Below are 25,743 nucleotides of genomic sequence, written 5' to 3'. Positions count from 1 at the left end.
ACAATATTTGTAACACTTTTGTAAATACAATTAAGAAACAATGAAAGCACCAAAGGGAAAATAAAAAATCTTCAAAAAAATATTTACCGATGACAGTCATTGTTATATACATATGTTTATGTGTGCATATATCCATGAATATTGTAGATATGCAAGCACGCTTCTATAAATACACACTGTCAAAGATGGGTCTAATTGCTCAGTAAATATTAACACCTGTACAAAAATTCCACCTGGACAAGGCACTGACATCTCTGGTTCGTTACTTACCCAGGGTAGCTGGTAAGGGAATTTTCAGTCTTCTGCTTCTGAGATCCTTTCCAAAGACGCCATCCTTAGACTCCCTGTCAGTTGCTGAAGCCACATCTTTCCATATCTCTGCACTCTTCAAAGTGATAGCTCAGCTTCCTAGGCCATGGTTACATGGCCTACTTGGAAATCTACACTTTGGCTTCAGAGATACAGGTGCATGGGGGGAAAGTAAGGGCGTTTCATTACCCATTAAAACTGGCTACTGCAGTTAGCAGATGTCTCACTGCCAACTTGTTGTTTTAAGTCATGGCCATGCTGCTACTTCCCATTTGTAGACTCACTTGGGAATTACCTACAAATGGAAAGGATAAGGACTACCATGGTGTTCCCTGATCTGGGCTTGCAAAATAAGCAGCTAACTGGTTTCCAATGCAACATTCAAGAGATGAAAGGGTAAAATGTGGTAGGAACAGGCTCAACGCCAAAAGACTCTAGTGCATTTATATTTGTTTACTTTGGATTTCATTTTGGCACCACATCCTAAATTTGTATAACTGCAACAGGGAAATAATGACAGGCACCAACACTGTTTTACATTTTCAGACGAGAAAGAAATTAGTGTACAGCCCTCTGCCCTATCTATGCAGAGCCAGGGTTCTCTTTCCCCAGCTTCATCCGTGCTGTGCTACATTCCTGCTAGACAATCTCTGTCTCCGAGGGCTGGCAAGAGAACAAGAATCTCAGTTTGCAAAAGCTGGTTCCACCATGGCTCAAAAGACAGTTTTTTCAGAATTTATTGTGAGAAATGAACACAAAATAGACAAAATATATAGCGCTTTAAGGTCCTTCCCTGGCCTGAACTGCAGTGAAGACTTCCTTATATGTGAGTGCTTTGACCACAAAACCACTGCCTATACTTGTGTTCACATGCGTGAATATATGTGACAAGACTGGATACAATAGAAGGTAAGAATTTTTCTGAAATCAACATATTTCCACAAAAAAAAATTCAGCTTTGGGGAAAGTTGACATTTTCCAATGGAAAAAACATGTAACACCCAAACACTTCTCCAGCTGCTCTAATCTCAGCTCCTACCTTATCACATGGACCAAAATCTTCAGAGGCAGATTCTTTGCTGCTTTATGTTTGCATAACCACGCTGTACAAACAGCACAACCAAAGAAGCTCAAACAGCACAAAAGGAAGTTACCTTCTGCATTGCACTCTGGCAGGCCATCGAATCCCAACAGCAGGTTGCCCTCATCATCATACTGTCCATAGGTGCCTGGAGGACAGGTAGGGGGGGGTTTCTCGGTGGGTGGTTCAGTGGTGGTTGGTTCAGGAGTGGTGGTGGTAGTTGTAGCAACAGTTGTTGTAGTGGTTGTAGTAGTTGTGGTAGTTGTTGGTGGTATTGTTGTAGTAGTAGTTGAGGGAGTGGTTGTTTTCTTAATCATTTCAAGACCAATCAGAGGTTTCCCTCCAAGGCTTATTATTGGTTTATCTTGTGCACTTGCTACAGGTTTACTAAATCTGCCATGTCCAAACAAAGGTAATCCATCAGGACTCACCATTGGGGCACCCTTTTCATCTAGAAGAGAAAACCAAAAAATCTCACCATTAATCCATTTCAGGCTTTTAGCATCGTATTTATCAACAGTAGATAGATAGAAAGTGTGACTACAGCCTCCTGTAACTAAGCTGAAGGAGAAGAAGGTTGTTATCTAGGAAAGAGCCATGACTAAGGAAGATGGGAAATGCTTCAGAAGAACCTCAGATAAACCACAGCAGTGTTCACTTATCAACTGTTTGATAAACATTTCTTAGGAGGACTTCAGGGAGGTTTCGCTTCAGGGTCACAACATGCAGACAGTACCTGCACTCTGAGTCAGTCTCATAAATGTTGATGAAAGGTATGATGAATCCATATTCTACTCCCTAAAGTCAAACATGTGCAAGGGAAAACTGGGATAAGCTGGTGAGATGCTGTCACTGCAGATAAACTTTTGTGCCAGATTCTGGATACTTCAGATATTCATGGCAACCAGTTTAATTCAAGAGATCTATACAGATGGACTGATACGCAAACAGCAGTGTTTTCACAGATCACACACAGGGGTTTTTACTATTTGTGGTTGGTTTCAGAAAAAAAATAATCACATGTATATGGCTGGTACAGTGCTAGTGGTGAGGAATAATTATTTCTATGTATACAAATACATAAACCAGCATCAATCCTTATTCCGGCTCAGTCCTGCAGTCTGCTCTAATGCTGATACAAGTGAGATGGACACGGGGTGATTCTTGCTGCCTCATACTCCAGAGCCCTACAGGATGCCCCAAAGTCTCCCAAGGTCCTGCAGTGTGCTGACTGGCTGATGGAGACCTGGGGTACAAGCAGCTCCAGGTGACTTGCATGGAACCTGGGGATGCCTGAAGCATTCAACAGCTCTAAGACTTGTACCATATGCACAAAAACTGACACTTTTTTTCTATAAGAAGGAAGTTGTCACTTACCAACAATTGTACGTCCATCCCCTCCTAATTTCACTCGGAGAGGGTTGCCTTGGGAATCTTGGAGGTATTTTCCTTCAACATTTAACACTAGCCCTCGGTCAAGATCTACAATCTAAAAACAACAGATGGACTCAAGTTCAGCTAACACAAGAGGAGGTGAAATGAAATTTCACAGCAACAGAAATCCTAGGGGAATTCAGAAGCCAAGTGTGATAGAAAGAGCTACAACACCCACAGATTTTTAAAAGTGAGTTACTAACTGTCTAGCAATCACTGAAAAATCACTGCTGCAAAAAGTAAATCCCCAAGAGCTGGGCTCCAGAGTTGCACAACTGTATTGATAATGCCTCCCGTAGCTTTCATATGCAAAGGAGCAGATCCCTTGATTTTCCTGGGCTGTGCAACTCCTAAGGTAGATTCCTGTAATATTGCTTTGAGTGTGACCCTGAGTCCCTTTGAAGATAGGATTTTTTAAAAGTATGTCTACTAACCAAAGGAAAAGGAAAAATTAAACCAGTTAATTTAGATTGAAACAGCAGTGAAAACTAAGTAGCTAGGACTTTAATCGGGGTAGGAGAAAAGACTCGGTCTCATAAAACAAATCTGACAGCTTGGATTGAATTCAAGAGGTAACCGCAGTTAAAATCCAGTTCTCATTGCTATGTCAACCCAAAATGCAATTCAGAATTGCATGCTGTTTTAACCTGAGGTAACAGACAGGAACACTGAACACCGAATGCAAAAGTTGTTAAGTGCCGGGAGGAAACTGGGAAGAGGATGTGAGCATCAGTTCCAGGCTGGCAAGACAGACTTACATTTGGTACTGGGGAAAAGACTGCAGCAGGAGGCCCCAGATGTTGACACAGATCCTCTTGCTTTACAAGGTGTTCATCCTGCTTGCAGCAATGCCCTCCTCTCATGAGGCAGAGAGAGCTGTGCTACAGCCTCACAAGGACCTTTCTAGCCCACTTTCTGGAAGTCTATTGAAAGGGCTTTGGGCATACTTTTCAGAATGGCTGCCTTCAATGTGACATACCTGATGCACCTTTTCATGTTCCCCTAATGCAAATGGTAAGACTGAAGTGGCCATAAAATAAATGTCTTTTATGTGTCACGCCATGTGTGAGCAGCTGTAGTGATTCCTGAGAGGCTGTTCACAGTCTCCTCCAGCTCAGCATTTGGGCAAACATGCAGGAAACACCAGTTCCTTCCCTGCATTGATTGGTTATAAACTCACTGGAAAGGATTTTAAACTACAAGGTCTGGGCATGTAGGCACCTAGTGGGGCTTTCCTATCAATGGCATCTGAGCTCTTCTGAAAATACCAGTAGAAACATGTCTGTACAAATGGCGAAATGCTTAAAGATACCTGTGTATGTGCTTTTAAAGCACTGTGACACCTATGCAGTAACTTTTTATTTTGATACTCTTGCTCATGAGCTTCTCCCTGGAGTGTAAGTCTGGGAGAAGCCCTGCTGAAGACAGCTTTCACAGCAGCTATCCTGAGCAGTCCTCACTCACACTGCACAGCAGAGAAGCCCTGAGTCACTGGGGAGTGTAAGTCCCACTGACTTCGAGGAAAAAATGTTATACTAAGTTTATGGAAGTATTGCTATATTTGAAAATTCAAGCCATCAGGGTTTAAACCAGACATTTAAAACATTCTGATAAGGAAATGCAGAATCTGTCATTAGATTTCAATGGAACAGTGGAAAATAGTTCACTAAGTATGACCTCACTTTTACAGCTTCATTGACTGAGGCTACTGTTCTCTTTCCTTAATGAAAATGTAAGTACAATAAAGGCCACAGCATCTTGAATTTGGAGAGAAGGTCACCCTACCCACTTTGTTCCTTGTGGGCCATTGATTACTCTCTGTCCACTTGGTTTTCCATTATTACCAGGCATTATTTTTCCATTTCCGTTTCCATTTTTCGTTGTAAGATTAGGTCTGCCATTGTAACCTGAACAGAGAAGAAAACACACTATCCTGAAGAAAGCTGTGCAACCTACAAACCACATTTTAAAATGCAAAGAAATGCATTTTCTGACCAATCTGGACATAAATGAGAGCAGAAAAAGCCCTCACCACACTCAGCACACCAGGCATTTTATTTCTGCTTGGAGAAACTGTGGTGACACTGTTAGATCCCCACAGCTGACATAAGCATCTGGAATGGTTTCTTCTGAAGACGTTGAACACTCATGGTTTGTTTCTACCATGTTTGCTTGGTCTCTTTATTCCCTCTTAGTTTTTTTTAAGAAAGCAGGGCAACATTTCTAGATGGTACTACAGCCATTAAGATGTTTGTGACTTTTGTAAACATTCAAAGAGTGGGGTGAGGGAGAAGACCATTATTAAACAAAACCACTTGTTCATTTCTATCCTTAAATAAAGCTGAAGTGACAAACTGAAAGGAGAGGGGATGGGAATTGCCTTCTTTTTATTTTTTTAACCTGTAAAAGGAAGGATTCTCCTTCTCTAGTTGAAAAAAACACTGCTACACAGAGGCAAACTCATCTCAGAAGTAGAGAAGCAGTAGCGCTGAGCTGCAGGCCCCCCAGCTCAGAAAGGGCAGCAATTTTCACATCCTATCTGAGAGACTTGCCTCCAGAAAAACAGATATTAACTTAAAAATAATAATTACATAAATCTATTAACAGAACATTCTTTGGCTATTAACTTCCCAACGGCATGGCTAGCAGTAAGCTGGTATATAAACTCCACAGAGAAACCTAGAGAAACCTGTTATTCTGTCATGCCATGCATCTCATCCTCCATGGTATTATTTAAGGTCCACTCCCATCTTAAAGCTCTGCAAGCTGGTGGACCTCTACACATAGCAAATACAATAGCCCAGCTGCATGGTCCTCACTGTATAACAATGAGACCACACTGAACAAAACATTGTTATCTACATATAGCACAGAAGTTATTTACTAAACCACTCAGGTTACTCAATACTGTTTTGGATGTCCATGCACTGGAGGGAGAAGAAATAATTCTACCTGGCAAAGTCACTGGTACTGTGTGGGATTTTCCATGAGGAATCAATAGGTGACACGCCCTGATGTGTAGCGGACGCTCTCTTCCACTACTTAGGGTCAGCAGACATTCTGCCAGAAAGCAAGCCTCTAATATTTGTGGTAAATCACAGCCACAAAGGAATTAGAGGGCCTGACTGTGATGTGAGCAGTTCCTCAATAGGAACACGCAACCCTGAGCTGTCACTTAGAAAAACGAGGAAAGTGGCTTAAAAACTAATTAAAGAAAACAACGCCAGGACATCATGAGAAAACACCTTACTGCCTAGGCATGGGCAAGGTAGCACTATATAACCTACAAAAGCATTTCAGTAATTGATACGATGAAAAGCAATATACGTGAGAGGTTGTCATATTCTGAGTACAAATGTGCTTTCATTGAGCTTTCAGTGAAGACACCACTCAGTAAGGAATGTCACCCTTTTTCCAAGTTAGTACCTAACTCTGTCATCTCCTGTGCGCATCATGGGATCCTGTCCGGATCAGGCCACAGGACCAAAGGTCTGGGGCACCACATTGCACTGATTAGGCAACATCCTCAAGAACTGGGCTTCCTGAGAACAACCAAAACAAAAAGTAATGCATTACACTAAAAAACTGAACCTGCATTCTGATGGAGGACTTTTCATCTAACTGCTGATCTTAGAAAAAACACATTTCAGTGAGATCACTACAACAAAGACAAGATACCTTGTCTATAAGGAGGTCTAACAACTTGCCGCTGGGAAGGGCTCCGTAGCCTAGAGTTCAATAGTCGCTGGCGAGGGGACAAAGTGGAGGAAGAAACTGTTGGAGAAACAGTGCGTGCGGTGGTAGATGCAGAAGAATGTGGCCAGACAAAGCTGGGTTTAGATGGGGTATGCTTGTTAGAGGACTGAGTAATCCGTGATACTATGGCAGAGCTTCCTGGCGATTCAGCAGAAGACATTTTTAGTGTTGGAGTTTCTTCCTTCTCTTCCTCTTCAGAGCTTACTTTGTGAGGTAGAATAGTGTCCATAGATTTCCTTTTATTGCCAGTAGTGTCATCATATGTGTTTTTGTTACCTCTAGAAAGAGAAGGGGACCATTTTGCTGCCAAAGATGTGGTTTTCTCTTCCACTTCTTTCTGATCATATTCACTGTAATCATCATCCTCTTCATTAGAAACTGACTGATGAGATTTAGATGAAGAGGAGGAAGAAACTTTTCGGGGAAGTTCGGCTTTGGACATTTTTGAGGGCAACAGGCCATGCTTTTTCTCTGTTTGGGACACTGTTCTTGTAGCAACCCTTGAGCGAGTAGGTAATGAAGGACGAGCTTGTCTTGAAGAAGTGGATGACAACCTTGGATTATACTGCTTGTCTTTTGCTGTATCACTGGCAGAACTGGAGGCTGGTTGAGTAAGTTTTGGTTTGTAGGAAGGTACCTGAGAACCTGGTTGCTGTTGCTTTGATAGAGATGAACTTGAGCTTCCCTGAGAGAAAGATGCAGGTAATCCCCTAGAAGAGAACACTTCTTTAGGAAACACAGAACGGCTGCTTGCTCTGTCATTGCCTTCTGTTACATCCTCATCATCGTCTTCCTGCAATTCTTCGTTACTCTGGGATGAGATAGGAGACGGGAGGCGCCGGCCCCTTGAATGCAGTAAGGAAGGACTTGTTTGTGCCCTCTGTGGAGGATCTGAGTGGGAGGTCTTCTCCAGTGGAAGATGAGAGGGGAATGTCTTTTTAGGCAAAGATGCACTCGGTTTTGATCGAGCAAGCATTTCTTTTACCTCTTGACTGTCCTGCTCTTCAGGCTTATGTTTGGAAAGAGAAGACTGCAAAAGAGAATGCTTTTCTGGAGCCGCCACTCGACTTCGTTGTTCTTCTGAGTCAGAGTGGGGTGACTTTTCGCTATGTGTCCCTCTGAGCTGAGAATCAGAATCGGCATGAGGATTTCTTCTCTTGGAATAAATTGCTGAAGAAGACTGCCTGGAAGAGGGTAGAGAATGAAATAAGGGGTTTGCACCTTGTGAGTCCTCCCTAGAATTTTTATCAACATGCTTTCCATCAGATCTGGCACTGGTGGAGGAATGAGAGTGAGGTGAAGTGTGACCAGAAACAGCAGACCTCGATGAGACGGCCACTGCAGCTAACTTCAAATCCTTCCATGTGCGAGAACTGGAGCCTGGGGGAAGCCTTGTTTGCTGTGACCTAGAACTGGGCTGTCCTGCTCTGTCCTCTGCTTCTTCACTATTAAACTCATTATGACTGTCACGAGCATGGGATTCTGCTGATTTGGAAGATGATTGATGTGAATGACCCAGAGATCCAGACCTACTGGGATGGCTTGGGACAACCTCATGAGAGACAGCAGACTGACGATTTGATGGCAAAGCTAGGTGACTAGGCTCTGAAGTTTTAGAAGACACTTTCACCAGCATGGGGTCTGGCTTTCCTTCCACATTATCCACAAGATCATTATTTTTGGATGGCAGAGGACGGGAAGAGGTTTTAGAAGGCACATTAGCGTTGCTGTGTCTCAGTTGCTTTGTTTCATTATCTGTGTATTTAGGAACAGACGAAGTAGAAGAGTGTTGTGCTGCCGATGGTAACAGTGCTGGTGGCTCACGTTTCTCTGTGCTCATCTGCCGTGACACCTCTGATGTGTGGGTTCGAACAGAGGTCCTTCCTGAGGCAAGGACAGGGTGGACTGGCCGACTAGGGGACAAGGGTCTAACATTCCTCCTCTGATCCTGGGCTTTTGGTGGCGTCGTTGGAGCTTCTTGGGAGGAATCGTGATCATGTGTCACTTCAGTGGATTGGAGATCAGGTTCCAGCTCTCCTGTCTTTCTAGAAGGTAACTGAGATTTACTTAGGACCCCTCGAGTCAATATTTTATTCTTATATTCAGAAAGAAGATTCTTTTTATCACTAACATTAGGTGAACGAACAGACGACTGCTTAGAGGAAAGCGAAGGCTGGACTTTTGAAGAAACAGACAAAGTTTGAGAAGGAGATGAGCCAGCGTTCCCATTTTTTTTAGCGTCTGAATTATCTTGAACATTTGTTTGTTGCTGAGCAACTGAATCCTCATGAGCGGCTGAGGGGAAAAAAACATTGTTTATTCACAACCACAGAAGCACAAAAAACTGACCAAGAGAAGAAAACAGCCAGGTAGCAAGAACAAATCAACTTATGAGAATATGACATAATAATTATTTCTGTATTAACCAGCCTGTGGAGTCCAGCTGAGTAAGTTTTGGTTAGTAGGTAGGTACCTATATGGAATTATTGTAGCTTGGGTAGAAGTTAGAGCAATTAAAATCAAGTATCTAAAAGCAGGAACTGCATCATCCTATCAGTGGAACCAGATCTGCAGCAGAACTTAAGTCATGTTGATGGAATGGCGCTGCATTATCCCATCTGAGGCTGTGGCCCACATTTTTAGTTAACTCAGCAAATCTCTTGTCCTCACAACAGCATCTTTTTGGCAAGAAGCAAATGCAAGTAGTATCTGAGTAAGTCGTTCTAAGTGACTTTCAAGAGCAGGATTTGTCAGGAATAGTGCAATCAAAGACCCAAAGCACTGTATTCTTTGGCCTTTGGATAAAAAAAAGCACATACTGTTTTCATGTAGGAAACAGTACAGTATGTATTTATTTAAGATGTTAAAATGTCTGTAAAATGTTCTCTTGCATGCTGCAGAGTGACAACCACTTATCTACAAGCATCTCTTTGGACAACACAGTGATGAAAAGAGCCAACAGAAACAGTATTAGGGAAGTAAAATCCTACAGGTTAGATGGAGTGCAGAGGAAGTTAAGCCAGTAAGAATTAACACCAATGGGACAAAGGCAAGAATGGGCAGACTATGCAATCAGTGCATGTCTTGGTGCTCACCTGCTGGGATCGCAACGCTGAAGGCTTTGGACTGAGGACCTGGTCCCCTCCTGTTTGCTGCACGAATTTTGAAAATATAGCGCTCCCCGGCCTGCAGACCATCTATTATGGCTGATGTTGTAGCTCCAGAGTAGGTGATGGACTTTGCTCCAAATGGCTTGAGAGCCGGGGCGTATGAAAGAATGTATTCTGAAATGATTTGGCAGACGGTTGGAAGGAGGAAACTGAAAACAGTCCTGTTTCCAGCGGACAGACTGTATGGGTAGGATGAATTAGAACGTGCATTACTAAAATTAATACACTAGCAATGCACACTGAGTCAACAGCTGGAGTATAAAGACACGAGAGAGAGAGAGAGACATATAGAGATATATATATATGAAGGTAAGTGGAACATTTGCTCATCTTAACAGACAAAGCCAAATCACATCAATAACCTAATGACTGAGACAAATTATGTTATCTATACCTTTGTAAAAATACATAAGCAACAATGCCCATCAGAGTGAAGTGTCACCAACAGGAGCTGGACAACAGTTGTGCGCACTTCCAGAGAAGGTGTGAAGGACGTAAGAAAATTACAGCACCAACTACTGTGTGGTTTGGTGTGCTGCACTAGGAGGCCTTTTTTGTTTCTGGACACCAACTAATAAAGGGGAAAAAAATGAGTCCTCTGAAAAAAATTAACCGCCCTAAATCAGAAATAACAGAGGAACCCTACAAAGAGAAAATGCACTGGAGGCAGAAGACATAAATGAACATTGCCAGGAAAACATGTCCTGTCCCACTGCTTGTGGAAACATAGACTGAAAGACTGTGCAAATGTTAGGTAGTGCGGATTGCTACGATCAGAATACCTGTGTTGTTTCAGCTGATGAATCATGAGAAGATTTTACACTTCACAAGAGAAAGAGAGATTTTGAACTTACTGATTAGCTACCAAGATATTTGCAATCGATAACACATGATCCAGAGAATATTCTTCCAAAGCATAACTTGCTCACAATGGTGGACAACACACAGTTGTGTTGCTGACTGTAGCTATGTCCACAGCAAGTAAGAATGTTAAAAAATTTTCTTTCCCACAGAAACTATTTGGAAGAAGAACAAAATGGTGTATTCACATAATCATCGTTCAAGACATCAGTATTAAAATCAGGTGACATTATTCAATACTATTATTTACTTACTTATCCTATGTTTCCAACAGAGCCTTGGCATAGCTGTAACTGCACTGTACTTTAAGACCCTAGTCACGCAAAGGCCACTGTGCCAGTCTGCTGTGGTGAAACTCTACCAGCTCCAAAGGCCATATACTCATTCCTCACCAGTGCTGGAGCCTGAGGAGCATCCCCATGAAAACACCAAAGCACTTACTTTAGTCTTGGAAACAATATTACTGCAGTCAAACATGTTTCCAGCTGAGTCTTTGCTTAGAGGGGTTTTAGCTGCAATCTACAGGCCAGTAGGTAAAATTCATGCCTGGATGATTGAGGTTCTTACACAGAAAAGATACTTCTACCAGGAAATATCAGCACTGCATATTGCCAAATGGTAGAAATAGCACATCTGTCCAACAAAATCAAAATCTGACACATTGTGCTTAACTATAGCCAGGGCCAACCACCACTGCAGTGAGCAAAGCAAGGTCTTGCTGCCACTTCAGAAACTCACCCTGCTCTCACCTTTCGGTTTAGGATTACTGTGGCACCTGTGCTCTGCATTAGCCCTCTGTATTGAGAGAAATTTCACCCCTATAGGAGAAGTTGTATGCATGAAGTGGAGCTTCCCACTACGCTCCCAAGGATTGCAGATAAGATCTCAGCCATGGGCAGGCTTCCTTTTCTTTTCAATCCTCTGTAAGAGGCATGGGTATCAGACACAAACAGGGTTTTGAAAATAAATTCCAATTGGGTTAAGAAATAAGCCATGCATAGGTCATCAAAATCAATAAAAAAATATTTCATCAATATTTTATATGCAAATGCATTTAATGCCCAGTGGAAAAAGATTTATTAGAAGGCGTGGTAAGCTTTGGATTGTTTTCTTTTTGTTTTAAGATGCACAGGAGTTGCTTTAATCGCAGTGGCACTGGTGTAACTTCTGGTAGCTCCCAAACGGCTACTGGAGGACATTTTCTCCCATTACTTTAATATGTGGCATAAATATACAAACGGACAGGGTTGAAAAATAGAAGGATCAAAAGACCAAAATTCCTGATTACCATGTGCTATCAAAACAACTGTGAAGTGCTAATTCAGTGATTTCATTTAGCCAGTATAAATACATTTTTTGTCATGTATTTAGTTTAAAAATAAGACCTCTTCTGTACTACTTCATACTCAAGAAAAACAATGATATATTAGACACATGTAAGTGTTCAACCCTTGAATATCAGGTATCTTTAAAATGCTTGCCTTGGATGAATCATCTAAAGATCAGCAGACAAAAAAGGACAAAGGGCTACAGACTGCTCAAAATTACGAGCAGATTTGAAATTTCTGATAATGTCCCTGCATGACCCTGCTTGAAGAAATAATAATTCTTGGACACAATTGTAGTTCCATTGAAGCAACTGGCAAGACTCCTAGTGACTTCAAAGAGGATGGAATTCCACCAGTGCCCTGAAGAACACATAATGTAGGTCTTGTATGCAAACATGGTATACTTCCCTCCTGGCCAAAGGTTTTTTAAATCCTGAGATGCTATAGTGCTGATAAGGCACCTCCAGAAACCTGTGTAACTTGAGTACACAATCCTGTCAACCACTGGAAAATGGAAGCAGCCCAAAGAATCAGCCTGTTCATTTTGAGATAGAAATAGGAGAAAAAAAAAAATCCCAGGAAGATATTTTTCAAAATCTTACGCAAGTAAATAGCCACTGACAAATTAGCTTTATAACCATGTACAGTAACGCTATAGTAGACAAGGCTTCTATGTGGTATCTGTTGCAATCAGAACTTGTGCATGCTTCTTAAGCTGAGGCTTTCCTTCCACAATAAACTAGAAATAAAACACATGATAAACCCACTCACTTTCTTGGCAACTACCTAACTTTTCCTTCTTCACCTAATTGTTACAAATCCTTTGGGAAACTTCCTTCTTGAGCTCTGTTTTGACCTGCTTATTAATGGAAGAAGAGGTAAGCGTGCACTCCGGGAAGCTCTGTGACATCCCAGGCACACGGTGACAATGGCTTCCCAGCGGTGGTGCGGAGATACTGGGCTGGAAACAAGAAAATTTTGCTCAGGTATAAGCCATTAACAAGTGAAAAAATCCTGGCAGTCAGTGGTTCCAGCCTACTGTGGAGCAGCAGTCTGGCTTTGAGAAGACCAGCCCCTTGAGGGGATTAAAAATTGACAGTGATGACTTACCTTTGACTTTTCCTTCACTCTCTGGGAGAGCATCCCAGGATGCTGCTACAGAGGTTGGTTTCCCCTTTAGCGGCCAAACATCCAAATTTTCAGGTGCACTGGCAGGAGCTGTGAGGAGAAGAGGCAGGTAAGAAAAGCTGACCTACATAGCATACACCTTTTGTTCCTTCTTCTCAGAGCAGAAATTCTTCTACAGCCATTTCAAAGATAAATGGGAAGAGCACACATGGCTCAGGTCCGTGCATGCCTGTATTACATGTCTCTATCAGTCTCCTGTGGTGAATTTTTATTCCTCACTTTTAGGAACAGGCTGTCTGCACGAGACTGCTTACTATGGCTTAGCTGGAATGATGTGGTAATTTGGGTTTTATGGACCACTTCCCTGTACCAAAGGGGCCCCACACCTTCTCCATGGTGGATGCAGGATTTAAATTTGCTGCCCACAGAGAGGGACAGCAGCCATGCTGCTGCTCCCAAAGGAAGGGGCACACACAGCTGCAGGGATCCCAGGTGCTGACCAGTCCCCCAGAAATACCCAAACCACCTCCTCCCAGCCTCATTGCACCACAAGAGCAGCCCTGGTGTGCTCTCCAGAGCACTGCTGCAGGGACGCAGGCAGCAGCATGAGGCTTTTCCCAGGTTCCCAACCTTCTGCTGCCTCAGGCAACCACTTATTCTGGCTTTCCCTCAAGTCAGCTCTATTTCACAGCTCAAGCCCTAAGACTTGTGTTACCCTAAGGACCCTTTGAATACATACCTGCCTCTGGGGTCCGTTGGTAAACAGACACGCTCCATTTGCCTTCCTTTTCTCCCTCCAGGATTTGGACGGCAAACTCGTACATGGTGTCTGGCACCAGATTCTCCACCAGCGCCCTCCGGTTGGACACCTGCTTGTAATCCCACCTTGCTGATTCCCCCTTTTCCCGATAGCGAACACTGTATTGCCTGAGATCAGAAACACAGGAAAATAAAAATTCACTTGTCAAAACCTAGTATTAGCAGAATCAGAAAGGGACAGGGCTGCTTTCCCCTCAGCTAGCCTGCTGGAGCTTACTGGGAAACCTACCAAACTGTAAACAACAAAGTAGCACCCCATCAAGACCCAGTGTCTTTTAAGCAAGTATTTGTGCCTTCTGCTAATGTCTGATTGCTTTCACCCCAGGGGACAGACTGCCCTTTCCAGCCTCTTACTCAAAACACCGACTGTCCCAAGGGGAAGCTGCAGGGCTTTCCAACCCGAGCCAGGCGCCCCATGCCACCACCTCCCTGCCCCATGGCTGTGAGCATGGCCGGACAGCTGGGAGCCCCTTGCTCCCAGAGCAGCACCAGCAGCTCAGTTCCCATGTGTCTGCCCAGATAACTGCTTCCACAAGGAAACTGAGAAAACTGGAACAGCTAAAATTACCACTTCTCCTGCTGTGCCCCTCGGGGTCTTTCAGCACTGGGTTACAGAGCTTTTTGGTGTTCCCAGGCTGAGCAGCATAATCCATGCTTTCAGACCTTTGGCTGTTGCCAGCCCATTTCTCTGTTTATTTTGGTCTCCAACTGCTGCAGCATGCTGCAAACTCTCCCACTCACAGAAGCCCCTGACCTGCTCAGCCTCAGCTGCAAGGTGTTTCTGGTGGGTCAGTAGATGCAGGGGGCACTGACAGGCATCTTTCCCATTGCAGCAATGCTTCCTTCCGCTGCCATATGGTCGTCTCAAAGTTGTAGTCTGTTCTGACAACCCAACTCAATGTCTCACCTCTGTGGGCTGTGCCCTGTCCCCCGCCCCTTCTTTCTTCATGCACACATGGGGATTTGCTGACTGTAGTGATATACCAGCATTTGAATAGCAAAATATCCCAGTTGGTGCTGACAACATTTCAGAAGGGATGTAAAAAGCTGTAGTCCAGCACTTACACAGACCTCTAAATACTAGAGACCAGGGCACTGGGAGGCAAGGAGAGTACATCACCCCACATCGGGTTTCAAACAGCTGCTCTGAAGCATCCCCTACCAGCCACTGTCATAGGTATGGATATGCAAATTTCTATGCCCTAAGCTAAATAATTCTCATAAGCAACTGTAATTAAATAAATGCAAAAGCAGGAAGTAGTGTGTTGGCAGCAGTTCACCTTCAGTATGCATTCTGAAAAGAAAACATGGCACAGGGGTAACTACCTATTTGCTGCAACCTTCTGTTTTTCATGCAGTGGGTCTGTCCAAGCAACAAGCACAGACTGAGAGGACATAACTCGAACGGTTATGTCTTGTGCCACCTCCACCTCTTCCTCCTCTGAAATGGCGAAACAAAATAGCGTATCATTAACAACATAGAGTTCTCATAAAAAACAGTAACTGTCCAACTGACAGTAAAATAGGCATGCAGCAGAGATGAATAACAAATACAGTAGTAGTGGAAAACCAAGTACATTGGTTACTGATGGTACTCCATGGAAGCATCATTTCTTCTGTTGGTTGTCTGCTTACCAGACCAGAGCACTACTATAGTCTACAGTCCTTCAATATTCTATCAGTCCCCAAACTGTCACTTACAGCAAATGTCTTAACGTATTGACATTCACAGTCTCTGGCAAACTCATTGCTAGAGCTGCCTGCAGAGCAGAAGTTTTAACTTATGAAAAAATTTGAGATTCTAAAATTTGTTTCATTTTGTAGGACAATAAAACCAGGGACTGTCAAAAATTCCTCACAAGAATTCCTGCATATTTTACATTTTTGAGTGCTTCAAAGAGGTTGTTTCAGTTCCGCTTTTCATTTTTTATGGTATATAAGGCAAAAATAATTTAAAATTTGAATGAAAAAACCAAAATCATTGAAGTGGGCTGTTTTGACATACCAGAATTTCTTTTGCAAGTAGTTTAAAAATTTACAAATTAAGTGAAACTAACTTGCTCTTTGAGGTTTTTCATTTTGATGATGGTCCTTTTTCTCTGTCCATCAGTTTTTCCAGTCTAGTCTATCTACCACGCCATGAAAGATTTATTACTCTTCCTGTTAGTGACCATTCCCAAGTCTCCCAAAGGCACAGAATGCACGAAGTGCAACCTTCCAGCCCAAGATTTACAGAAGAGTCACACTGGAAAAATATTGATGTGTCAGGAAAGACAAGGGGCCAGTAAAGTCTGGAGTATGATTTCATCCTCTAGGGACCTTACTGATGTATGACTGAAGTCCAGGGAAAGATTGCCCTTCTCTTCAGCAGGTGGCATGTTACACTGAAACCCAGCACTGCCCACACAGAAGGCAGGCAGCAGGAAAGCACATATCACTTCTTCCAATCAAGTTCTTAATGTAGAGGGTTCTCATAAAATTTCAGGTTTTCCAAGGCAAACAGTTACTACGCAAAAGTGGCTGAGAGGACCCATCTACTGCTCACAAGTGGCTTAGTGGACCTATTCACAAAGTTTTGCAATGGGAGCACCTGAAGAGAGAAAGTGAACATGAGAAATGGATGGTATCACCTCCACAGAGAAGGTGTGAGGTGGGATTTCAGTATATCATAGTTCTCAGTTCTGACAAGGGTGTTCTCCATCACCATCAAAATATCCAAACCACTCTGCCACCCCCACGATATTCTGATCGCTGTGCAAGGGGATGACAAAGTGGTGCTGGCATGGAGATGACTCAGAATGCTTTTTAATCTTGGCAGCAGTATGTTCCAAAAGAAAGTGAAAACTTCTGCTGACCAGGTTTAGGCTTCTGGAAATCAACCCTTCAGAAAAGGGGGTGAAGATCTGACAAGAACGCATACCATTGTGGAGGTCCTAGCTTTGATTTAATCAAGTCTTCTCATGTGGTTATTGCAGTGGATAACATTTCCCAATAGCTAGAGAGGAGGACATTAAAAAAACCCAACAAACCAACAACAAAAAAAACCCAAAACCAAAGAACAAAACCAAACAAAACAAAACCCCCAAACCCAGAAACCCAACCAATCATGGTGCAGAGCTGTATCATTTTATTAACTTTGCTTGAATTAGAGAAGCAATTGGAGACACCTATCAAGCTCTAACAGAGAGAAAAACCTAACCGTTCCAGCAACAAAAGACTGCAGTCTAAAGTCACAAAGCTATCTCACTGCATTCAAATGTCTCCATGAACTGACAGCAGATGTGAAAGAAACATACCTGTGATTTTTCTTTTAGTTAAGGATGACCTGTAGACAGGTTGGCTCCGTCCTTGGGAACTCCTTGATGGCAGCGAAACCACATGAACTGACTCAGAGGCTGTACATGCGGGGGGAAAAACACACTGTAACCTTTTTCACTGAAAAAAAGTTTTGCTCTTTTCTGGTTTATTCTCTTCTGAGATACAAAAGGAGAAGCTTATTTGAAAGTTAATTTACCTAGAGTCAAAGCACTTACGTCAGAGGGTTCTATATGCATGCAGTAAGAACAGTAAATTTGGTATTTTAGAAACAGGAAAGCAAATTATTAACATGAAAAGACCATTACAGGAGTCCTATATTCTAGGATTGAGTTTTTCTCCTGATAAATTTATTATTTAAACATTTGTTCTCCTTCTTAAAAAAAACATATTATAAAAGTAATGAAAACAAGAAGCAGATGCTCCAAATCATGTTTCACAGTATTTCTCATCAAGATTAACTTAATTACTGAACTTCCACAGTCTGTGACAAGATTTCCATTGCTTTTTGTACTGCCTGGACAGGCTCTCAACCTGCAGAGCAGTGGTACAAGCTGGGCATCAGACAAGAGTGTTCCCTCTGTGAGCGGTGCACAGAAAGGTGAAAAGGTGAATACCACAGAAGGGATGAGAAGTAAGAGATTCCTTTTAGGAAAAGGGGGAGTAACTGATAAAGGTGACTGAGGAGTTCCCTCTCTTTGGAGAAACAGAGATAAAGATATGCATTTCATACAAAACCTGCAAAGCAGAAGGGGAAACTACATTGCAAAGCTAGGAATTGTGGCAGCTATGTGGAATTTTGCAATCATCACCCATTTTGTAACCCAAGACCAGACTACCTGTGGTACAGGCTTTCAGCCTACAGGAGAGATTTTGAGAGAAAGAAGCCTAACCTCGAGCAAACACACCCAAACAGTACAGGAGCAAAGTAAGACTCAGGAGTGCAGACCTAGTGCCCGCTCAGGCGAGAGGAGCTCAGGCAGCAGGACAGGGACAGGTCAGCCACAACACAGGCAGTGACACAAACAGAGCAAAGGGAAATGCTCAGCCTCTGGGGATATAAAACTGTTGCAAACCCCACTGACACCATTAGATGGGAATTCCTTCAAATCAAGGGCAGGTGATCTAGGGCACGAGTGCAAACCATCACAGCACAGCAGGACAGCGAGCACAGAAGAGGCCAACCTGATGATCTCAAGAGCCCTTAGTGACCACGACCTCACGAAGGAACTGGAGAGAACATGGATGCATGAGTGTTAACACTCTAGTATGGGGCACATGAAACAGTTTTAATGGTAAGTATGGATAGATTTAATTAAAGCATTATTATTTTTCTCCACTGGCTTGAAATAACATATGGACACAAAGAATAAGAAGGGGACAAGAAACAACAGACTTTAAAGAGGTCCCACCACATGCAAGGAGAATCAGCTATGGCTCTTCTCCCCAGCCCCTCCCTCTGCTGTTAATATGAGTACTTGCACATGGTGTCTTTAACACAGCATCAAGTTCTGCTACACTTTCTACCCTGGTCATCCTATTTTTCTGTTAAGAACATGTTACAGAATGCAATTATAGTGAGCATTTTCATTTATAGAAAGAAGTAATTTTGATGGCTACAACATGTGATCTGTGATCACCTAGCGGCCACAGGGGATTACAGAAGTGTGCTAGACCAGCGAGTTGCTATCAGGGAAATCTGACTCACCTAGTTTTCTCGCTTCCTGGTTTTGTCGCTCCTGCAGCAGCGGAGCATAGCTCATCCTTCGGCTGCTCTCTCCATACCCACGCAGGTAACCTTGGGATCTGCTGCGTGGACCCCTGAAGCCTGCTCCATAAGGTGGCTTCCACCGAAAAGGTAACTTGCCATCTGGAGACTGGGCACGCATTCTCAGAGGTCTGTTTGGCATGTCCTTCTCTTCAAAAAATAAGCAAACACACACAAACCCCATCACAGTTATTATGAAGCACATGACATGTATAGCAGCCCAATATGTCTGTTGCAAGCACATCTATTAAATAACATGAGGATAAAGGGCATAATTTTATAGGCATCTATAGGCATAATTATAAAAATAATTTTGCTATAAAACCCAACCACAGTAACAAGTTTTCTAAGTGGGATATATAACACTCAATAGTGTCTTTTCCCAGGCTCTTCAGACAGACTGGTGCAAGACACCAACAGTGAAAACATATCGTAATACAAGGACTCCTGCCAGAAACTGGGGATGTCTCGTAGCTTTCCTGTTTAATCTTTTCCTTTAAAAAATAAAAATAAAAATCCCCTTTCTCTAATTCAGGCATACCAGTACATTAGTTTGTTGGCAAGTGCTAAAGGTCAGTGTAAAATGAAGCACAGAATAGTTTCACTACATTTAAACTTTCTTTTAGAACCAATCCACATTAAAAGCAGGTTCTTCCCTAAACCCATCATTAACGCTTCTGCTCTTGTATTTAACAGGTCTGTTCTGCACATGCTTCAACTCTTGACTTCCCAAGCTCCCATTATACAATCCCTTGAGCATCCAGCACTCTAACAGGTACCTTACACAAGTCATTCATTTTTACATTTGCTGGCAAGTTGGCAGTGTTCTTTTAAGAAGTGATACTGACGCAACAGATTACTCAAGCAACCAGTCTGGTTGCTCTGAATGGCATTTACAGTTTGTGTGGCATTCTCCATTGCATATGACCTGCCCTCTGCTACTGCACAGTCTGCAAGCAGAGCAGACAGAAGGAAGCAAGGTGCTGGTGGCACCAGACAAGACTGAGATCTCCCACACTTGTAGCAAATTTCGCCTCTCATCTTTTACATTTTGCACTCAAAGCAGGTCTCAGTCTCCTCTAGCAATGTCATGCCACCAAGCACAAGGTTGTGTGAACCTGCCAGCACAGAGGTTACACACTATATTCAAACCCTCTCACTCTCTGGCTAAGCCAGTCATTGCAATCACAGCAATGTCAAGGGAACAAGAGACTGGGACAGCAACAGCTGCCAGACACCTGGAAGGACAGTGAGAGGTTCTTTTCAGCACCAGTTCAGGAGCTCATATTTATTCAGGAAAGCACTTAAACTTGATACTTTAAGTATGTATTGATGTCTGCATGTCCTCATATACACCAAAAGCAGGTCCTTTCCCATTATTTCTGCTCAGTGACACCTTCTTTAACCAAACTGCTCACTGATCCTGATCTGCTGACAAGGTTGCATCTTCTGATGCAGTCCCAACAAGCATTCTTCTGTTAAATTACACTTTGGAAGGGATCACAGTGACTCTCAAAAGCTGTTTGCAGAGCTTCTCTTGAAATCCATATGAGAAACGCAATGTTTCAGTGCTGATGAGCTGTACAACATATGCAGAGAACCACACACTCCCAGGGAAATCTGCTTTTCTACTGAAACACTGGCCAGCAGCTCAGCACAGTAAATCTTGCCTTTTTATTTTGCCTACAGAGAGACAGACCATCAGTTTAATTACATGGACTTCACCAGCTTCTCTCTTCTGGCTGCTCTTCACCACCCCAGCAAAATGAAGCAGCTCTATACCAGATTAATCAGCCAATTAAGCTGGTTTTACAGACACCTTGTGCTGCCAGATCAGTGTATACTAGCTGGATCACAGCAGTAGATCTGGTTCTAAGTGTTTAACAAACAATAAATGCTTTTTGCTATACAATGAATATGGTTGCTTTCATAAGGCTCCATGACCGCTTTCCAAGGAACATTCAGTCATGCACTCTATTAAAAAAAAAACACCTGCTCCCCCTGGTTTCTTTTTCTTGCTCAACACAGATTTCAAAAGCCTATTAGTTGTTGATCTTGTAGACCAGGGGTCCTCAAACTTTTTAAACAGGGGGCCGGTGCGCGGATGAAGTGGCAGGAGGTCATCTGCGGCTGCTTGGTTTCCCCCCCCAACACCCGGCGGGGGTGTGTGTGTGTGTCTGTGAATACCGGGGGCCGGATTGAGGACCCTGGGGGGACTGTATCCAGCCTGCGGGCCGTAGTTTGAGGACCCCTGATGTAGACACACAGCCTTCATTCACAGCACCACCATGGAGAAATGAAAGAGGGCAAAATTCAAGCTGGATGGGACACCTGGAGGTTTCTTCTCAACTTCTTCCTCAAAGACAAACTATCTGCAACAGTGCATGAAGCCAGCCTTGGTTTTCCCTAACTCAGTCTTCAAAACCTCCCACGATGGACATCACACAGCCTCCCTGTGGACCTACTTCAGTGCTGCACCAGCTGCCCAGGGCAAAAGCTTTTATCACAGAATCATAGAATAGTTTAGATTGGAAAAGAACTTTAGTATCATCTAGTCCAACCATTAAGCTAGCACTGCCAAGTCCACTACTAAACCATGTCTCTAAATGCCACATCTACACAACTGATACTTCCAGGGACAGTGACTCAACCACTTCCCTGGGCAGCATGTTCCCATGCTTGGCAACCCTTCCGGTGAAGAAGTTTTTCCTAGTATCCAATCTGAATCTCCCCTGGCACAACTTGAGGCCATTTCCTCTTTTGCTTGTTACTTGGGAGAAGAGACCGACACCCACTGCACTACAACGTCCTTTCAGGTAGTTGCAGAAAGCAAGAAGGTGCCCCCTGAGCCTCCTTTTCTCCAGGCTAAACACCCCCAGCTCCCTCAGCCGCTCCCCATCAGACTTGTGCTCCAGACCCTTCCCCAGCTCCGTTGCCCGTCTCTGGACACGCTCCAGCACCTCAGTGTCTGCCTTGCAGTGAGGGGCCCCAACCTGAACACAGGGTTCCAGGTGTGGCCTCACCGGTGCCGGGTACAGGGGGGCGATCACTGCCCTCGTCCTGCTGGTCACACTGCTTCTGATACACTTTCCTAATGTCCAGTCCAAACCTCCCAGACAGCAACTCGTGGCTGCTGCCCAGCATTACGGCATTACACACGGTGTGCCACCACCAAGAAGTGGCTTCCTTGCAGCCCCCAAGCAAGTAGCCACTGGCTGCTGTGCGATGCTGCCCTCTCCTCCCGTTTGTCAGACTGGGCCAGCCCCGCTGCTGCAGCCTCTCCTTGTAGCCCATGGGCCATAGGTAGCCACCACCTCCCCGGATCTCAGCATCTCTACACAGCAGCCCAGCCCTGGCCGGACGGGAGGAACGCCTCCCCCAGAGCAGCCAGCTCTCCCAGATCTGCGGCTGGCTGGCCACGGTGCAAGCACACCCTTTGGGATTCCTCCCGATGGCCCATATGCCCACGGGCCCGGGGTGGCCAGGAGGGACAGTGAAGCCCATCAGCTCTGCTCCCCCAATCAAAGCCACAGCTTCCAACTGGAATTAAAATAGACAGTTGTAAGGGACAAAGGATACAAAAGGAACCAGCCCAGCCAGAGAGCCATATGGAAAGTATTCAAGCTAAAACAAATGTGGCTTTAGGCAAGGAGAAGTTGATCGACCCTGATGCTGAATGCAGGGGATTAGCTGAGATTTTAAACCCAGGGCTTTCTAAGGCTTCGATTACTTTCCTCACAGTAGCACTTCATATGAAGTTTGTGCCAGGCTTGACAGAAAGAGATTTCTCATTGAAAACAAAGAGCAGCGGGAGGAGCTGGCCCATCCTGCTGTAGCCCACAGCCCGGGAGCCACCAGCCTGGGCTGGGCTGAGGCTGAAGGCCCTGACCCCCACCACAGAGAGGAAGGAGAAGCTGGGCTCACGCCACCTCGTATGAGCACCCACAGGGCTGCTGTCCTGCCGGGCTCAGCCGCGTCATAAGGCCAGCACTCCCCAATCAGGGCATTTGCCACTCCTCAAGTGTCCCACGGGACAGCAAGTCACTGGCTCCTGCCATCACAGCCCCTGCACCTGGGCACGCTCCTGCCCTGGTCTCCTGCTCACATCTTGGCTCCAGGAAATAGACAGGACTCCCACAGGGAGGATAACCCTGGGGCTGTGGAGGCTGAGCAATGAGAAAAGCTCACTGTGTCCTAAGGACCAGAGTCTGGTCCTGCTGACGAGGCTCATTCATCTTCAAAAAAACCAAAAACACTGTACCAAACAAGCTACACTCATCAGGGAAGGGGTGGGAGGAGGAACACATAAATCCCATGCATCATTTAAGTTATTCAATTCCCAAAGTAGACCCTTTTTGTGGGGACACTGAACTGTCCAGGAACAACAGTCTTGAATAGCTCACAGCTAACAAGAAAAGAATTGGATGATGCTGTCAGCACAGGTCAAGCACTAGGAGGACACATCCCATCACCTCCCTACATCACTAGGATCCCCTTCACTGCATATCTAGGTGCTGGATGTGAACCTGGAGATTGCAAGATCTGAAACTGCTCACGAGACTACAAAGTGGATTTTTTTGCCATGCTGGGCTAAAGAAAGCAAAACCTTTTGAAAAATCAAGGTATCATTTCAACCCTAGACCAAGCGAGACAAGAAAAGGTCCAAGAAAAGGGGTGTGGAAAGGAGAAGTTGAAACAGGGAAGATCAAAGTCAGTGAAAGAGCTACTATAATATTAAAGGTGACAACATGGGAATAGGAACACACAAGGAAATCTCATACAGACAGGGAAGAAACTTAGTACTGAAACTGAGAAAAGGCTAACAGTCAAATAGCATAGGTGGAAATGAGGGACGGATTAGAGACAGCTGGATGCTGTGGCTTCATCCACCTTCAACAGGACCTTGCACATATCCTTCAGCTCTCTCCAAACAGATTAATGCAACAATAAAAATTGCCCCATTTAAGATCAAATATCCACTAGAAATGCAAGTACACCAATCTCAGCAACAGTGGTGCAGAGATCTGTAAATAAAACCTCATCCCCACAGAGGGGGAGTGATGCAAGAATTGGCAGATTTACTAACAGGAGGACCAAGCACAAACAGAAACCTCAGTATCTTGTTCATGACCTGGCATAACACATCCCCATGTCACAGGATGCATACATTGCACTGCTGTTCACTCCCAGCATCCATACCACAGCTCCATCCAGGCCAGCTGAGTCCAACTCAGATAAATGGGCATCCAGGTATGTCCCAGGACACCAATGGGTTTTAGGGTCCCTGAGCAGTAGGGAACATTTCCACCACTTCCCTGGAGTGCAGTCTGATCCTGCCAGGCATCTCTCCCTACCTTGTGCGATGGTCTAAACATAGGCAGTTTGCCTGAATCCTCTGCAGAAGATGGCCCTAACAGGTCCCAAGATAAGATTTTGGGTAAGCATGAAAGCTGCACAGCTGATAGTTACTATAGTGCCTGTGGCTTCTCCTATCAGAGACAGTAGATATGACCTTTATGAAAGCATACAGCACGGCAGCTGTCTGTTCCCTGTTTAACACCTACTCTGGCACACCAGGAACTCAGCTGGATTTCAGCAAACTGGATGAAGTCCCAAATCAGAAGCAATGAAAAAGCTAAGCCTTCAGATGCATCCACTCCCAATCCCTTTTTTCCCAATAAATTTTGGGAACAGCTACCAAGTGGTTGATTGAAATGAAGGTTGATTCTTCCCATCTCCCCACTATTTACTGCTGTAAATATTACTTCTCTTTTTTTTTCACTTTTGGTTCTAAAACTGATTTAACGGTTCTCTGGACCTTTGCTCTGGCCAAACAAAATCAAGTGGTAAACATCTTCAGACCTCATCTGAAGAGCTACCTGCAATTAAAATAAAACAAAATTCTTTTCTATGTTCTGGAAAATGAGAAAGAGTCACTCCCTTGTGCTTTCTTCAGCTTAGAAATCCAACATTACCTACAGCTACAAGAATTTGTATATATTATCTTGGCCCCCCAAATGCAGGGCTGATTAAAGCCTCGGTATTGACTTTTTGCAGCTGAAACGTACACTAATGTTGCCAAAGTTTCAGGACCGTGGGAGAACATTTTACAAATGATGTAAGGAGAGAGCATGAGGTCTAAGCTGAGGGTAAAACATCCTCTAAACAACCACACAAGGAGGCAACTTGCACTTGCCAAATCACAGATTCTTCAGAGTGCCTCATCAATTATCTAGCAAAGGAAAACACAAAATAGCTCCAGAAGAAAAGGGAAGTACTGACCCCTAGTATATAGCATAACTGCGGGTAAAAATATCCCAAGCAACATAAACCTATTAATACATAAGTGCATAAAGTATTTGAAATATGAGGTCACAAAAAATTAAGCATGTCAATTTACCACCACAAGTCTAGATACAAAATCTCTGCTTTTGCCCTCTCTGGTCAGCAAAAACTTTTCTACATTTTCCTTCTGTGTGCCGTTACTTCAGTACTGGAAAACTGGACCTATAAAACACATTCCGCTGCAGAGAGAACACATACTTGGCAGTCTGTATACAACATTAATATAGTCGATAAAAATCTACGAACCTCTCTTTTCACTTCAGGCAGAAGTCTGGGAGGCTAAGCACAGTGACCCAGCCATGGGCAAAGTCACAGCTTGAAGAGAGAAGCTGTAGCTGCTTAAAGAGAATGAACTCATCAGAAAGTGATGAACTGCCTTCAACAGAAAAGGCCAAAAATGTCAGCTGGCAAATGAAATCCAGCCATGGG

General features: G+C 43.9%; 1 protein-coding gene across 1 annotated transcript in view; it reads right to left on the bottom strand.

Moving 5' to 3' along the window:
• The window catches only part of FNDC1 (fibronectin type III domain containing 1), a 77,393-nt gene that overhangs the window by 28,069 nt on the left and 23,581 nt on the right, over window positions 1-25,743 (bottom strand). Inside the window, exons 2-11 of the mRNA XM_055810962.1 lie at window positions 18,910-19,119; window positions 17,183-17,281; window positions 15,213-15,327; window positions 13,807-13,994; window positions 13,050-13,157; window positions 9,676-9,864; window positions 6,503-8,875; window positions 4,610-4,731; window positions 2,768-2,879; window positions 1,464-1,841 (exon numbers count right to left, since the gene is read on the bottom strand). Of these exons, the coding sequence (XP_055666937.1) occupies window positions 1,464-1,841; window positions 2,768-2,879; window positions 4,610-4,731; window positions 6,503-8,875; window positions 9,676-9,864; window positions 13,050-13,157; window positions 13,807-13,994; window positions 15,213-15,327; window positions 17,183-17,281; window positions 18,910-19,119 (3,894 nt within the window). The remainder of the gene's footprint in view (window positions 1-1,463; window positions 1,842-2,767; window positions 2,880-4,609; window positions 4,732-6,502; window positions 8,876-9,675; window positions 9,865-13,049; window positions 13,158-13,806; window positions 13,995-15,212; window positions 15,328-17,182; window positions 17,282-18,909; window positions 19,120-25,743) is intronic.

Source organism: Falco peregrinus, chromosome 7 (genome assembly GCF_023634155.1).
Source record: "Falco peregrinus isolate bFalPer1 chromosome 7, bFalPer1.pri, whole genome shotgun sequence".
NCBI classification, from domain to species: domain Eukaryota; kingdom Metazoa; phylum Chordata; class Aves; order Falconiformes; family Falconidae; genus Falco; species Falco peregrinus.
This window is presented reverse-complemented; position numbering and strand designations above follow the sequence as displayed.